At 38.1% G+C, this 15431-nt stretch overlaps 1 protein-coding gene across 7 annotated transcripts in view; it reads right to left on the bottom strand.

The window, feature by feature from the left end:
* Positions 1 to 15431, bottom strand: part of Serac1 (serine active site containing 1) — a 63324-nt gene that overhangs the window by 35601 nt on the left and 12292 nt on the right. For 4 of the 7 annotated variants that reach the window (XM_048805902.1, XM_048805903.1, XM_048805904.1 and 1 more), the window contains exons 3-7: positions 10065 to 10201; positions 8685 to 8774; positions 7299 to 7430; positions 5352 to 5473; positions 3944 to 4072 (exon numbers count right to left, since the gene is read on the bottom strand). In XM_048805902.1, the coding sequence (XP_048661859.1) occupies positions 3944 to 4072; positions 5352 to 5473; positions 7299 to 7430; positions 8685 to 8774; positions 10065 to 10201 (610 nt within the window). Of the gene's footprint in view, positions 1 to 3943; positions 4073 to 5351; positions 5474 to 7298; positions 7431 to 8684; positions 8775 to 10064; positions 10202 to 11926; positions 11964 to 15431 lie in introns of all 7 variants that reach the window. The other 3 variants (XM_015498641.2, XM_048805905.1, XM_048805907.1) reach the window with 2 other exon arrangements.

Below are 15431 nucleotides of genomic sequence, written 5' to 3'. Positions count from 1 at the left end.
GTGAGTATAAGTGTTTGTGTTCTATAACCATCCTAGCAAATTAATCAGACCTGAAGGAAGAGTTCATGGGAACCCAATGTCTAAAGAGTCAATCAGAAGTGCAGGTAACAACCTGCAGCTTGTGGTTGGCATCTGAGGTAAGGGCAGTCTCAGGGCAGAGCTCTCAACCTATGGGTTTATGCTATCTCCAGGCAGACAGTATCAAAACTGAGTTGAATTAGGACACCCAACAGAGTGGTGTGTAAGCAAAAGGTCACACATGAGGTGATTCTATTACATGAAATACAATAGGCAGATCACAGATGGAAGAGATCAGTGCAGGGTGAGGAGGAAGGGAGTGGACAGTGAATGTTGATGGATACTGGTCTTCTTCCTCAGATGGTTATAACATGCTGGATTAAATTATGATGACTGCACAACTCCATGAGTATAGTAAAATCCAGTGAATTGTGTATTTTAAAAGGATTGTATAGATGGGCATGGTGTAGTACACCTATAATCCCAGTAACATGGGAGGCTGAGGCAGGAGGATTGCAAATTTAAGGTAACCTCAGAAATGTAAGAAAACCCTAAGCAATCTAGCACAAGCCTGTCCCAAAATAAAAATAAAAACGGGCTGGGGATATAGCTCAATGGGTTCAATTCCCAGAACCAAAGAAATGAAAATACCTGTGGGTTCAATTCACAGAACCAAATAAATAAACAAATAGGTAATTTATGGTATGTGAATTATATCTCAATAAAACTGTTATTTAAAAAAAAAAAAACTGGTTCAGGGCTGGGGGATATAGGCTCAGTTGGTAGAGTGCTTGCCTCATATGTACAAGGTCCTGGGTTAAATCCCCAGCACCATAAAAAACAAACAAACAAACAAAAAAAAAAAACACTAGTTCAAGAGGAAATATCATCATGGATTTAAGGCCTTTTAAGAAAAAGATCATTGCTCTGCCCTGTTACTTGGCTGTCTGAGGCCCCAGTCTACCTGCTTTACCCTCATGTACAACCATGCAAGATGTCCTTCTAGTGGTGGGTTCTGTACTCTACCTTCCACTAAGAAGAACCAGATCTCCTTGAAAAAGTAGCCCATACATGTTACAGGGTAGGGAGGAGCGAGAGCCAGAGACAGCTTACTGTCAGAAAACAAAGGTACTTTCACAGGCACCTCATGAATGGAATTAAAAGGTTAAGGAGATCAGCCCCAAGGAAGGGCTGTCATGACCAGGCAATGGCATCTTGAGCATAAAAAATAACACTGGTTAGAATTCACTGGAGTGATTCTAGACCTGGCCCCAAAGGGGAAATTATACAAAGTATACTAGACTACATATTGATGCGTCCCTAATTTTTCATAAAAGGGAAAATGAGAAAAAGATAAAGTCATTCCACTGAAAGAATATAGAATACTATGATTTGTTTTACTGATAAAGCAAATTGGCCTCTTTGAGTAGATTACATCGTTATTAGAGTAATAGCGATGGCTATTTATTTTTCTCCTAGAGATGTAAGATTTTATTTAAAAAATACTGAGATGAGAGCACAAGAAGACTGGGATTCAGCGACAGCCTCAGATGGGCCTGAAGTAGGAGGCTGTTTAGGACGCCACATCCAGGACATCCTCCTTGGACATATAAGGAAGATGACCGTGGGATTGTGCTGGGAGGTTTCGTGCTGGTTGTGGATCTAGTGAATGGCCCACAGCTGAAACATTAGGAGCACAAGAAGCAGAGGGGGACAACATGAAAACCTGCATCAGGGTGACTTTTCCATCTCCAGGGGAGTTGGGTGCCCCTGGAAGTACTGTGAGAGCTCTGACCTGACTGACCTTCAGCGAAGCTCTGCTCTCCTCCCTGTGTCAGACTCTCCTTGGGTCTTCACATCCTTGCCGCTACAACTTTATGTCTTGTAATCGCCTCCTGGCATCCTCCTATCAATCTCAGCTCTATCCCTGGGAGCAGCCACACTGGCAGACAAGGGTCCACTATCATCAGCACAAAACATACAGAGCTTGAATTTAACACATAATGGGAAACCACTAGAGGACTTACACGGGGGCACGACAGAATCTGTTTTGTTTTATTTTTTTCTGGTGCTAGAGATCAAACCCAGGGTCTGACCCATGCTGTGCAAGTGCTCTATCCCTGAGCCGCACCACCTGTCTTAATTAATGTTTTTTAAAAAGATCTCTCTTTAAAAGCTCAGTGCACCTGTGGTCTCAAGTTACTCAGGAGGCTGAGGCAGAAGATCACTTGAGCCTAGGAGTTTGAAACCAGCCTCGGCAACAGAGCAAGACTCTGTCTCAAAAAAAAAAAAAAAAATTTAAAAAATCCCTTTGATTGTAGGGAGGAAAAAGAACTGAAGAGACAGGTAAGGAGCTTGCTACATGCTCTAGTCAAGAGGTATGCAGCTCAGGAGTAGAGCACTTGCCCAGCGTGTGTGAGGCACTGGGTTTGATCCTTACCATTACATTAAAAAATAAGAATAATAAATAAAGGCATTCTGTCAATCTACAACTACAAAAAAAATTTACAAAAAAAAAAAAAAAAAAGGGATGAGTGCTATGAGTTGATACAGATGTGAAAAGAAAGCCTCCTGGACCCAGCAAGACAGCATTCTCAGCTTCTATTGGACCCTCTCACCACATGCATATAGGATGTTTGATAAAGTATAAAAAATTATTTTAAACATTCTTTAGACAAGCTCTAAAGAAAAAAAGAAAGGATGGGGTAGAACTAAAGTCAACACAAGGCAAAGGAGGTGATCAAGGGAAAGGGCGGCTCTGGAGATGGGATCTGAACACACTGAGGTCTCATTCTGTCAGAGCTCGATTTGAGACTTCTGCACAAAGAAAGGCCCTGAATAGCTGCCTCCTCTCCAACAGGGGGTGTGGAAAAACTCTTCCCTCCTGCCCATGAAAGCAACAAGAAAGCCTGTTGTTGCTCAGGGATTTGGGTGGGGAAAATGTGTTCTGCAAAAAATCACAATCCTAAGACCATGATAAATCTGAATTTATACTACATCAGTGCCACAGAAGTTCCAAACTAAGAAATGAACATAAAGATCTAGTCCTAGTTGGGAATGGTGGTGCATGCCTGTTATCCCAGCAGCTCAGGAGGCTTAGGCAGAAGGATCATGAGTTCAAAGCCAGCCTCAGCAAAAGTGAGGTGCTAAGCAACTCAGTGAGACCCTGTCTCTAAATAAAATAAGGCTGGGGATGTGGCTCAGTGGCCAAGTGCCCCTGAGTTCAATCCCCAGTACAAAAAAATAAAAATAAATAAATAAAGATCTAGTTCTATAAAAGTAAAACTCCTGGGGCACCCAGGAGAACCAACACAAAACAGCTCTATAGGGACACATCTATAATGGTGCCTGGAAGTCCCACAGGAAACAAACACTTTGGTCAAAAGTAAACTCACAGTCAAAAGGCTCAGCCCATGTAAAGAAACAATCCATCATAAGGGAGAGCTAATGCCAGCACAAACAGGAATGGATTCCCCCCCAAAAGTGAAATTATACAAGCACCCCTTTTCCTTTTTTTCCCTCCAATACAGGGAAAAATGTGTTCTGCAAAAAATCTACACCCTCTACCACTGAGCTACATCCCTTTTTACATTTCATTTTGAGACAGGGTCTCATTAAGTTGCTCACGCTGGCCCTGAACTTGCAATCCCCCTGCTTCAGCTCCTGATTCACTGGGATTACAGGATTACAGTGCCACCAGGCCTGAAAACCTGTACCTCTCTTGCATGCTTCTGTGACTGTTTATTTACTTGACTCTCTGTTATCCCTGACATCTGGCCCAATGCATAGCACAAACCAGAAGTCAGTCTATTTATTCAGTAACTGGGCAAATGGCTGTTCTAAGGTTCTAAGAACTAGTCCTGGCACAATACGTTAGAAGGAGTAAGAACTAAAAATTATTTCCTGAATGAATAAATGAGCAAACCTTCTGAGCAGCCAGACTTTGGCTGCTTTCACTAAGGGCCAAGGATGTAAAATACTGGATACACTCATCTACTTCTGTTTGAGGTAAAGAAGCCAGCAACTGTCTGAGTTCTTCTTCAATGGAAGAATCCTGAAATAAAAGGAAAAGAAAATATAAACAAACTCAACAGCTGAGTATAAAGAAACCTCAAAGAATCGAAGTCAAAATACAAAAAAAAAAAAAACAACACACAAATATATACATATATACTATATTATATATTAGCAGAGATAAATTAGTGCTTTTAGACTTGAAAACACTTACCCACCCAGGTAAACACTTAATTTTGAATTCTATACTTTCCTGTCTGCTACTGCATCTGAAAGACGTATTGCAAATTATTAACTCTCAACTTTCACCTCAGAGGCTTTTTGACATCTTGACTCAAAATAAATAAATAAATAAACAAAATTTTTGAAAATTAAAAAAAAATTTAAATGATTATACCCTTTCTAACCAGTGATTGCTTTTTTTAAACTATTTATTTTAGTTATAGGTGGACACACAATATCTTTATTTCATTTTTATGTGGTGCTGAGGATTGAACCCAGTGCCTCATGCGTGCTAGGCGAGTGCTCTGCCACAACCCCAGCCCCAGTGATTGCTTTTTAAATCCAAAATTCTTTACTATCTCATTTTCCCTTTTAATTAATATCTTACATATTCACTTTTCTATTTTTTAAGAACTGACAGCTTACATAGAAGCTTCTAAGAGTTTCATTTAAACATACTTTAAGTCAGGAGTAGTGGCATGAACTTCTGGTCCCAGCTACTTGGGAAACTGAGGCATGAAGACCACTTAAGCCCACAAGTTCAAAAACAGACTGGGTAACAGTGAGACCAACCCAAACAAACATGTTTATCCATGTTCAAAACAGAGGCTCTCAACCCAGGACTCCCCCACCCCCAGGAAATACTTAGCAATGTCTGGAGACATTTTTAGTTGTTCCAACTTGGACGAGGGGGTGCTGTTGGTGTCTAAGGAATGGAGTCCAGAGATGCTGTTAAACCTTCTACAAGGTATACAGCCTGCTTCAAAATACAGCCTGGCCCAAAATATCAACAGTTAAATCTGAGAAAACCTGATCTACATATGGCAAACTCAGATCAAGGGACTGACTCATAGATATCAATATGAAGTCATTTAATGGTGTAGTGGCTCCCCATCTCCAAAGATAGAAAATTATCTTGAAAGAACAGCCCATCTGGAGGAATCAAATTTCATATGAAAACTAACATTCAGTTTGACATCCTAGTTTACTTGCTTGTGAAAATTAGCTAACAACTACTTTTTTAAAGTTTATTTTGCATCCACAGAGAAGATAATATGTTAAGGTGTTTTTCACTCTGGATTATATTATTTACTTACTTCTTTTAAAGATGGCAAAGGAGGCGGTGGGAGAAAAAAGCGAAGATCACTCTCTTTACTTCGTGCCAAACCAATAAGAGTCCTAGCATCACAGGCCTGAGCGATTATTCTATACTGATAATCTGTTGTAAAAGGAGATTTTTTTTGTAAACACCCAAAGTACCTATCATTGTCACAAGAACTAAATGAACAAACTACTTTAAAGCACCCATTTTTTAACTTTTCTACAGGTTTATAATAAAAAATTTCCCAAGTATTTTTTCTCATTTTCAATGCCTGATTACACAACATTTCCACAACAGATCTCACAATTCCCTTTAACATTTATCTGGGGACCAGGTCATGATTCAGCTAATTTTTTGGAAAAAATAAAGCTCAAACATAAAAATCGGTAAGTTAGAATCAGTATAGGTTCTTCTTTTTTAATAATTCCAGCATTCAAGAGCTGTTTTTAAGCCAGGACAGTAGTATACACTTATAATCCCAGCTACTCAGGAGGCAGAGGGAGGAGGATCACAAGTTTGAGGCCAACCTAGGCAGTTAAGGGGGATCCTGTTCCAAGATTTTAAAATAATAAAAAGGGCTGAGAGTGTAGCTCAGTAGCAGAGCACTTGCCTAGCATACGTGAGGCCCTGGGTTCAATGCCCAGTATGACCAAAAAAAAAAAAAAGCTATTTGATCACTACATAAAACACAAGTTGCATTAAAGTCTTTGTCTGGTGGTGGGGGATGGTACTTTGGCATCAGTGATATCCATGAATATTTAGTTTGAGATTCCAGATGGTAGAACTCTGATTCAAACATACCCTCTTTATGTAGCAAAACAAAATTCCAGCCACTGAAGGGACATTCTTTTCAATAACAGCAGCTAATAAACTGGGCAAATACTTCAAGATCATGTACATTTGCAAAATATACATGCAAGGGATCCTCCCTGATTTTTCTGATGCAGTAAGACTGGAATGGAGCCCTGGAGGGCAGAATTTGAAAGAGACTTTTATTCTAAGTCTTCACTAACATTAAGTGAAATTAGTATATAGTATAATTATCTCTACCAACCAATCAATAAATTAACTTACATGAAAACAGAGATCTTATTCTAAGACTAAACTTTTCTTTGAGAACATCAGTTTTTTCTCCATTGTTCATTTTTCACTACTAATAAATTAAAGTTTAATCCACAGACTATAATCAGAGCAGATTTGATCTTTCATTCAAACACTTCTACTGTATAACTCGTGATTTTTAAATACAATATTTTAAACATTTCTTAAAAATTATACATACACAATTAGGTACATTTAGCTAATTATTAGTATTAGAACCAAGTAGATTATCAAAGTCAAAGTAAAGATAATAGTATGGTGTAGCAAATAATAAAATATATTTTATTAAATAGGAACCAAAAGAAAGTACAAGAGGTTGGAGCTGTAGCTCAGAGGCAGAGTGCTTGCCTAGCATGTCTGAGGCACTGGGTTCAATCGATTCTCAGCACCACACATAAATAAATAAATAAATAAATAAATAAATAAATAAATAAATAAATAAATAAGTTCATCCACAACTAAAAAATATATGTTACAAAAAAAAGTACAAGAAAGCATTAAGCAGTAACTATAAGAATCAGAGTTTCTCTTGAGAAAATATGTAATCAAATAAAATTTTGTTCTGGTAAAAAGTTACATAAATACACACACACACACACACACACACACACACACACACACACCCTCAGTTTTGAGGTTGCTGTTACCAAACATATCTGGCTACCAGGCAGCAGGTTTCCTATTTTATTGATCACTGGAGCTTCTTCTCAAATTTTGAATACATTTTTTATATATATTAAGATTGCCTGAATTATTTTCCTTCCTTAATCTCATTCCCTTCTCTTTGATATCAGAAACCCAGAGCCAGCTAGTGTGTGCCGCAGTTCCACGGCCCTCTTACCATGCCAGTGGTGGGTCTCTGACATCTCCTGCACGGCCTCCAGTCGGGCGGTCCTCTCATCCGCTTTGCTCTTCTTCAAGAGCAGCCACATAGCACACTCATGATCTTCTATATCAACCGTGCTAAAAGTGTCTTTGCAAAGAGAAAAAGACACAAAAACAAGAAGGTGGATGGTTAAGATAACATTTTTATCCTTTCTTTTATTTCAGAAGGCAATTTATAAACATTTAAAATATACAACAGGAGAGTTAAATCCATATAGTGGTATTCCTATTGATTGCTATGTCTGCTCTCAGTGCTATCACTTTGGTGTATTTATTGTAACTGTTATGCATGTACTTTGGTTTTATAAACTATGGTGGCTTTCACTTCATAGTCATTTTTTTTTCTCTTTTCGCCCTTAAAAAAAAACTGTTTTAAAACAGATCGACTATTTAAAGGCATGAAAGAATGAAGTGCTAACACCCATATGCCTATCACATGTAGATTAAGTAACTGCTATCTTGCCATGTTTGCTTCATCATCCTGCAGGTGTCTATAAACTATTAGGAAAGAAGCTGCAGACATAATGACATTTTACCCTTCAGTAGTTCAACCTACATCCCCTAAAAATTAGCCTGTATTTTTTTACACAACTGCAAAATGCATCATCCCAACCAGAACACTAACAATAATCTTCCAAAACCATCTAAAATCTAGTGTAACACCATATGCAAATTTTCTCCAAGTTTTTTTAAAGATGTTTTTAAAATCAGGATTTGATAAATTCTCTTTAGCCTCTTTTAATTCTAGACGGTTTTCCTGCCTATTCTTCATGATGACAAAGACTTAAAGAAATCAGGTCAGCTTTTTTTTATACATAACTTCACATTGTAGATTTGCCTGATTGTAAAATCTACATTTTTATGCAATAGTCTCATTATGAGAAAGCATGGGAGTGATTTTCTAACAAATTTAAAATTCTGTACTACTTGTCAAGAAAACAGGGTACATTTAAGGGCTGGGATTATAGCTCAGTGGTAGAGCGCTTGTCTAGCATATGTGAGGCACTGGGTTCGATTCTCAGCACCACATATAAATAAATAAAAATAAAGTTCTATCAACAACTAAAAAATAATAATGAAATTAACAAAAGAAAAAGAAAACAAGGTACATTTAATCTCAATTTATTTACAACTAATCACAATCTAGTCGCAGAGGGGGAAGAAAACTGTCCAGGGCATCAAGCCTTAAAATTAAGTACAGCCCAATAGAGTTAGTTACTCAACTAATTTTCCACACCTATTAAAAACATTAGTAAAGAATTTTTTTAAAAACCTCAGGGTGGTTATGCAAATGACTTTAAGATGACTGATAAGGGTTCCAAGTTAAATGTTTATTACTTACCAGCAAATGGACTCTGTAATATCTTGGCTGATGCTGCTAATATTTTTCTTACTGCTTTGTGAAGTTCTTTTCTTGCCAGCCAGGCAATCCCTGAAATGATGGCAAACTTAAATCAACTAATTCCAAACTTTTTCACAAGGAAAACATAAAATAGCATCTCTGTCTTTTTATTACTATTATCAATTTTTAAAATTTCTTTTACTACTATCAATTTAACTAAAGTCATTATGGGAACACAAATTGTTCTCAAAGTCAGGGAAAAAAGTAAAAACAAAACAAGAACATTAGCCAAAGCTATCAAAACTCTTCAAGGCTAAAAATATTCAAGAAAATGTACCTTGTAAACAGACCACATGGAACTGAAATTTGAGGATATCTTTTTTTTTTCCCTTCAGTACCAGGAATTGAACTCAGGGGCACCTGACCACTGAACCACATCCCCAGCCCTATTTTGTATTTTATTTAGAGACAGGGTCTCACTGAGTTGCTTAGCACCTCGCCTTTGCTGAGGCTGCCTTTGAACTCATGATCCTCCTGCTGGGATAACAAGCATGCACCACCACACCTGTCGAAATTTGGAGATATCTCAGAGATGAGATTAAGCCTCACTTTATAGATAAATCACAAGTCATAACAACTGTCTATGTAACTGAAATTATGAACATACCATAGAAGCATGCTGAAATCAGAAGGATAATATAATAATAAACACCAACAAGCTAGCATGGTGATACATACGGCTCACAGTCAGGGGAGCAGTGGAGCCTGCTGTACTAGGGACCATAATGTGCTCACAGGCACAGGCTGGCTGACAACATAGGACTGGCAACTGTAAGTCAGTGTGGCTGACTCAATGCATGAAAATGCACCCCTCTGCTCTAAAATGTCATGTTCACTAAGTTACCCAGAGGCTCACAAGTGACCTAAACATTGAGAAAGAGAATGTCCTAATTAGTAAGGGCAGTTGTTTTAGTCTCCATGACAGAACATAAGTGAGCTGGTGTTCATATTTATGAATCCATCTCAGGAGTAAAATCATTAAAGCAGAAATATCTCTGGGCCAAATGAGAAAATCGCATTTTAGTACCTGCCAAACTGAGTGCCAGCCTCTGAACCAAGGGCCCCAACTGAGGAGGGAACTGCAGGTTCAGACAGCTGGCTGTCCTCACTTCACTGAGTTCTAGAGGAACTACAAACTCGAATCAGGTATAAATCCAAAATTTGGTTTTCAATCCATGCTTTCAGAACTTAGTTCTGAGGATCTAGTGATTCTCAAAGTGAGCTGAATCTATCTTCTTAATACCGTGTTTTAAAGAAACTTGTTTTTAAATTCACTAACTAGTTCCACTTTTCACAGAGATGACTTTACAATAAACTTACCATGATTTTCTCTTTTGTCTAAAGGAACTGGGTGCAAATATATGTATGACTTCATTTTTTCTCTTTCTACCACTTGAGTATCTAATGTCAAAGACTTCTTCAGGGCCAGAACTTCATATGTAAAAAATAAAGAACCTCTTAAGAAGAAACAAGAAATTCATCATAAATACAGAATCTAAATGTGATACAAGATTTTCACAAGGAAACATACATAATATCCAAATGATCTTTGCATACACACACATATACACATCTCAATTTAAATAACAAATAGCTTCATAAAATTTTCCAGTCAAGAAACATTACTAACAGCATCCCAGAAACCCACAATGTGTCCTTGTGTCCCCTCCCTAATCCTGACTCTTCTTTCACCTCTATTGGTTATTTTCTGATTTTTATTATAATAACGTCCTTGCTATTATTCAGTTTTACCACCTACATAGGCATCCTAAGACAACAGAGCTTAGCTTTGCCTGTGTTTGAACTTCATTTGAATGGAATCACACTAGATGTATTCTTTTTTTTTCTTTTTTTAACATTTTTTTAGTTGTAGATGAACACGATATCTTTGTTTTATTATTTTTTTAATGTGGTGCTGAGGATATATACACATACATACATACATACATACATACTCCTGTAGGGAACATATCAGAAGCAGAATTACATACTTCCTGACAGTACATAACACTGTTCAACTTTACTAGAAAATGTCAAACTAGTTTTCTAAAAGGATTAGGCAATTTATACTCCCATCACCAGAATATACACATTTCTCCTTTCCTAAAGGCTATATCTAAAGTTTATTTTTAAATATAAGATAGAAAGTTATCTGTCATATATCCTGACATGAAAATTTTCTTCCTCATTAGATTGACCTCCGTAAATCTAGACACAAAGGCTCAGCAAATTCAGTTATCCTGTGCCTTCTGCTGACCTGGGTTTCTGTCCTAAAGCCAACAGATGAGAAAAGGCCAGACCCAGACACACCAGAGGAACACAGAGAAGGCTCTAAGGAACCCTCTGCTCCCTTGGGGATCCATCTGAGCAGTTTTCCAGGGAAGATGATGTTCTTCATTAAAAGTTGGGCAATACATTTTCACTACAGTCCTGAAACAACTGCGATCTAGACAAAGAAACTGCATTGTAGAAAAGGGTATACATTTCTCCTCTGTGCAGAATGAGTCAAAGGGGAAAACCATCTAAATAACTTTTGCCTTACGTTACAATGTCAGGAAGTAAGGTATGTGTTTGGATAAAATGCCAAATATCTCCTTTATAATTTTAGCATCTGAACTGATTTTACATTTATACTAGTGAAACAAAGTATTAGCAAACTCAGTAGAGTAGTATCAAACATACATTTAACATCTATACCCCTCCCTGAAAAAGGAAGATCGTAAAGTAACAAATGTTAGAAAGAGGGACACTCCAATCACTGGGCGGGCACCTCTCAAGGAGCGTGAGATGTCAGATGTCAGTTTTCTCAGACAGCCTCCATTTCCTTTCATTAGAGCTTTATTGTGATTTAGGTATTTTCAAAAATAATTTTAAGGTAACTTTCAGCCTCTTCGCTCACTTTCAGTCCTGATATAAGACATGACTTTATGTGCATGAAGGCTGTGTGGGTCTCAGACTCTCCCCTCAGCAACAGGGAAAGGCAGGCAGTCCCCAGTGTACACTTTGGACCAAAGAGAAAACATCCCTCAAGGTAGAGAACCAGATCAAGACAACACTGAATTGTTGGAACCAATGACTAAATCCGTATCCTTTGACTACTGCATGTGACCTATAAATCACTTCCACTGAGATTTCAAATATTAATATAATGAGGTCAATTAATATTTTGCAGTTGAACTTACCCTAAAATAAGTGATCCAGTAAATTTTATTATATTTCCTTTAAAAAGAAAGGGAGAAAGTCAATAAGATGAATTCCACTCTTAAAAGTGTGACAGGAAATAGGCAATAGTCTTTATTTCATATATAATCAGATAAAGTTATTGATATTTTTCTATTAATACAATCAGTTGCTATTAACACATGACTTCCCATCCTCAGACACAAACAAACCAATCAATAAGAACTTCAAAAATATAATTCCTATTTATAGCTTTTTATACTCACTCTCTCCTTCCTTGAGCTTTTGTTATGCCATTTCCAACAAAATCACTGGGGAACATAGACCCTGATCCACTAACCATACTGCCAGGACCAGATTCCTACTGAATATGACGCCCAGAAAGCTCACCTCCTTTCTGACTCCTTTTAGTTAACAACCAATTAAATAAAGGAACAGGGAGCATTATCCCTATCACTGGTAGGACTATGATGAAAAATTATGTTTGTCAAGTGCCAACACAAACTGGCATTTCTCAAAGTAATTATGTTTGGTGGTTAAGTATTATATGTAGGTAGCCTCATTTAAAAAATAGGTAAGAAAAAAAGTGTGTGTGTGTGTGTGTGTGTGTGTGTTTGCATGTTATAAATTTATTTATGCTTTTGGTGGAACTTGGAAAACAGCTTTTTAATATTAAAAAAATTCGATTGGCAGACACTGTTAGTTGCTTATTCAACATACATATACATCTAAAATTATTCAAATCCACAGACTACCTGGCAGCTGGCCATGCAACACAGCTGTAGCCAATCAGATATCAGATATTAGTGAAAGTTTATGAGGAGAATCCCTCCCCTACAAAAGACAAGCCTCACAAGATGGCTTTTGGCCTGCTGCCTTCTTGATGCCCAGGGATTCAGCAACCATCCTGTGACTATGAGAACAACACCAATAGTGGAGCAGGAAGACAGGAAGATTGCTAAGTTTCAACTCCTGCCCCAAACTGTGTCTTGACTTCCTGATTTGTATGGAAAATAGAAATTTAATTTAAGCCACTGTGATCAAGTTTCTGTTGTATACATTGTGCACAACCTTAACTGGTGTATTACAGTTTTCACCCTAGGATGGCCTCATGGACTTTCCCTTCCTGCCCTCACACTGGGGACCCCAGGGAACACCCCTATATTGCTACTCCCACTGCTTACTAGAATTTCTCTTTTTCATTGGACCCTTTAAACAAAATACAGCCTCATGAGCCTTTTCTTCCTACCCTAAAGTTCACTGTTATGGGCCAGGCTAATGGACAATGACCAAACAGGCTCCATTTTACCCTGAGACTCCATTATGAGAAATGCTTCTCCAAAGGGAAAGTCCCACCTCTGTACCCATTAATAATTGTCTAACATAGTACACTTGGCAACACAAAATAGCAATTCTTATACAATGTATAATTGTTCTCTTTGGTTTCCATTTTTCTTGGGTAATGTACCTTGTCAGAGATTGATTATCTAATAGACGTCAGTAACCATTCTCTAACTTGTACTAAACTAGGGTCATTTTGACCCACTTCCCTTCTGTTTGCTTGCTGCTATACCAACCTGGAGAGTCCCGTGGAAAAAACTAACGTACCCATTGCATTGTCTCACTAACTGCCCAATTCGGCTTCTGTACCTGCTTGCTTGCAGCTACGTCAACCCGGACGTGGGTTTTGCAGTTTTTTGCCTTTAAATATCCTAAAATGCTCAGGCTGAGGGCTGTTCCTTGCAACGACAGTTATGGGTCCTGTGGGGAGGAGTCGCCGGCTGGCTGGCTAAATAAAGACCCTTCAATTTGGACAAAACTGGGACTTGGTGTTTTCTGAGCGACCTGCCTCACAATATTTACCACTCTTGGAGTTTGTTCTGCTAGAAATGAAGAGAAAAGAAAAGCTCTCTTCCCTTTTCCTTTCTTCTCTATATCCACTTGTCATTTTATATTTAAAATACAGAATCAGTCAGGTATGGTGACATATGCCTGTAATCCCAGCGATTCAGGAGGCTGAGGCAGGAGGATCACAAGTTCAAGGTCATCCTCAGCAACTTAGTGAGGCTCTAAGCAACTTAGTGAGACCCTGTCTCAAAATAAAAAAATGAGGGCTGGGGTTGTGGCTCAGTGGTAGAGTGCTTCCCTAGCATGTATGAGGCACTGGGTTCGATTCTCAACACCACATACAAAAACAAATAAATTAAATAAAGGTCCATCAACAACCAAAAAAATTTTTTTTTAAATTAAAAAATGAAAAGGAGTGGGGATGTAACTCAGTGGAAAAGCATTCCTAGGTTCAATTCCTGGTACAAAAAACTCACAAAACAGAATCAGAATTTTCTAGATGAAAGGGAACTATCCCTAAAAACAGATCTATCCTAAAGATCAAAACTCCAGGAAGACAGGGGCTTTGTCTTACTGGATATTGTATCCTTAGGGCCCAGAACAGTACTTGGCACAGAGCAGATAGTAGATATTTTTCTTTACTATCACATGAATGAAAGATGAGTTAGGTCAATCTTCTCATTTCATAAATATAGAAAATAGTTCTCTGAAAAGTGGGAATAATTAGACAGGAACTTCATCGTTCCCCTGAACCCTACAGCCTCCCCCCACCACAGCTCCCCCTCTTTGGCTTCCTTCTCACTGCTATGAAAGATGCGTCTTGGCCCCTGTCAAAAGACAACCTGATCAAAGGCCTCTGCTGTTTCCCAGATCCTTTCTGGGCTTTGTTTCTACTATTCAGTAGAAATGCTACAACATGTCTATATATCCATATGTCTTTGGAATTGTTATCCTATTTCTCTGCTCCCCTTCATAAAAAGTGTCTTCCAGGAATTACCTAGAGTGTCTTGTTTTATTATGGACAAAATTATACCTCCCCAAATTCATCTGCTGAAGCCCTAACGCCCTGATGTGACTGTATTTGGAGATGGGTACTGAGGGAGGTAATAAAGGTTCATAAAGTACCAAGGGTGGGGCCCTAATCTGATAGGACTGATGTCTAAGAAGAGACACCAGACATCTCTCTATCCACAGAGAAACAACTGTGAGAAAATATGAAAAGAAGGTAGCCATCTACAACCTAGGAATTGGGGCCTCACTGGAAACCAATACTGTCAGTACCTTGGTCTTAGTTTCCAGAGCTGTGAGAAAATAAATTTTTATTGTTTAAACCAAAAAAAAAAAGAAAAGAAGAAAGAAAGAAAGAAAAGAAAATAGTTATCTGAGAAGATAAGTACTTTCTTTCCTTCTTTTAACAAATACTACTTAAACCTCTTGTATATGCCAAGTGTAAGAGTAAACAACAGGATATAATGGTAAAAATAAATAAACAAACAAACAAACAATAAGACATTGCCCTCAGAGTTTACAGTCTATGGAGGACATCAGTTGATTAACCAAGTTCTATATGGACTCTACCAAACCACAAGTCACAGATCTAGCCTGGGCTAGCATGCCAGGAAGCATGCCTGAGGGCCTGGTTATAGTGGGGGGGGGGGG

The sequence above is a fragment of the Marmota marmota genome, unplaced genomic scaffold, assembly GCF_001458135.2.
Source record: "Marmota marmota marmota unplaced genomic scaffold, marMar, whole genome shotgun sequence".
NCBI classification, from domain to species: Eukaryota; Metazoa; Chordata; class Mammalia; order Rodentia; family Sciuridae; genus Marmota; species Marmota marmota.
The sequence above is the reverse complement of the archived record's forward strand: the minus strand, read 5'-3'. Positions and strand labels throughout refer to the sequence as shown.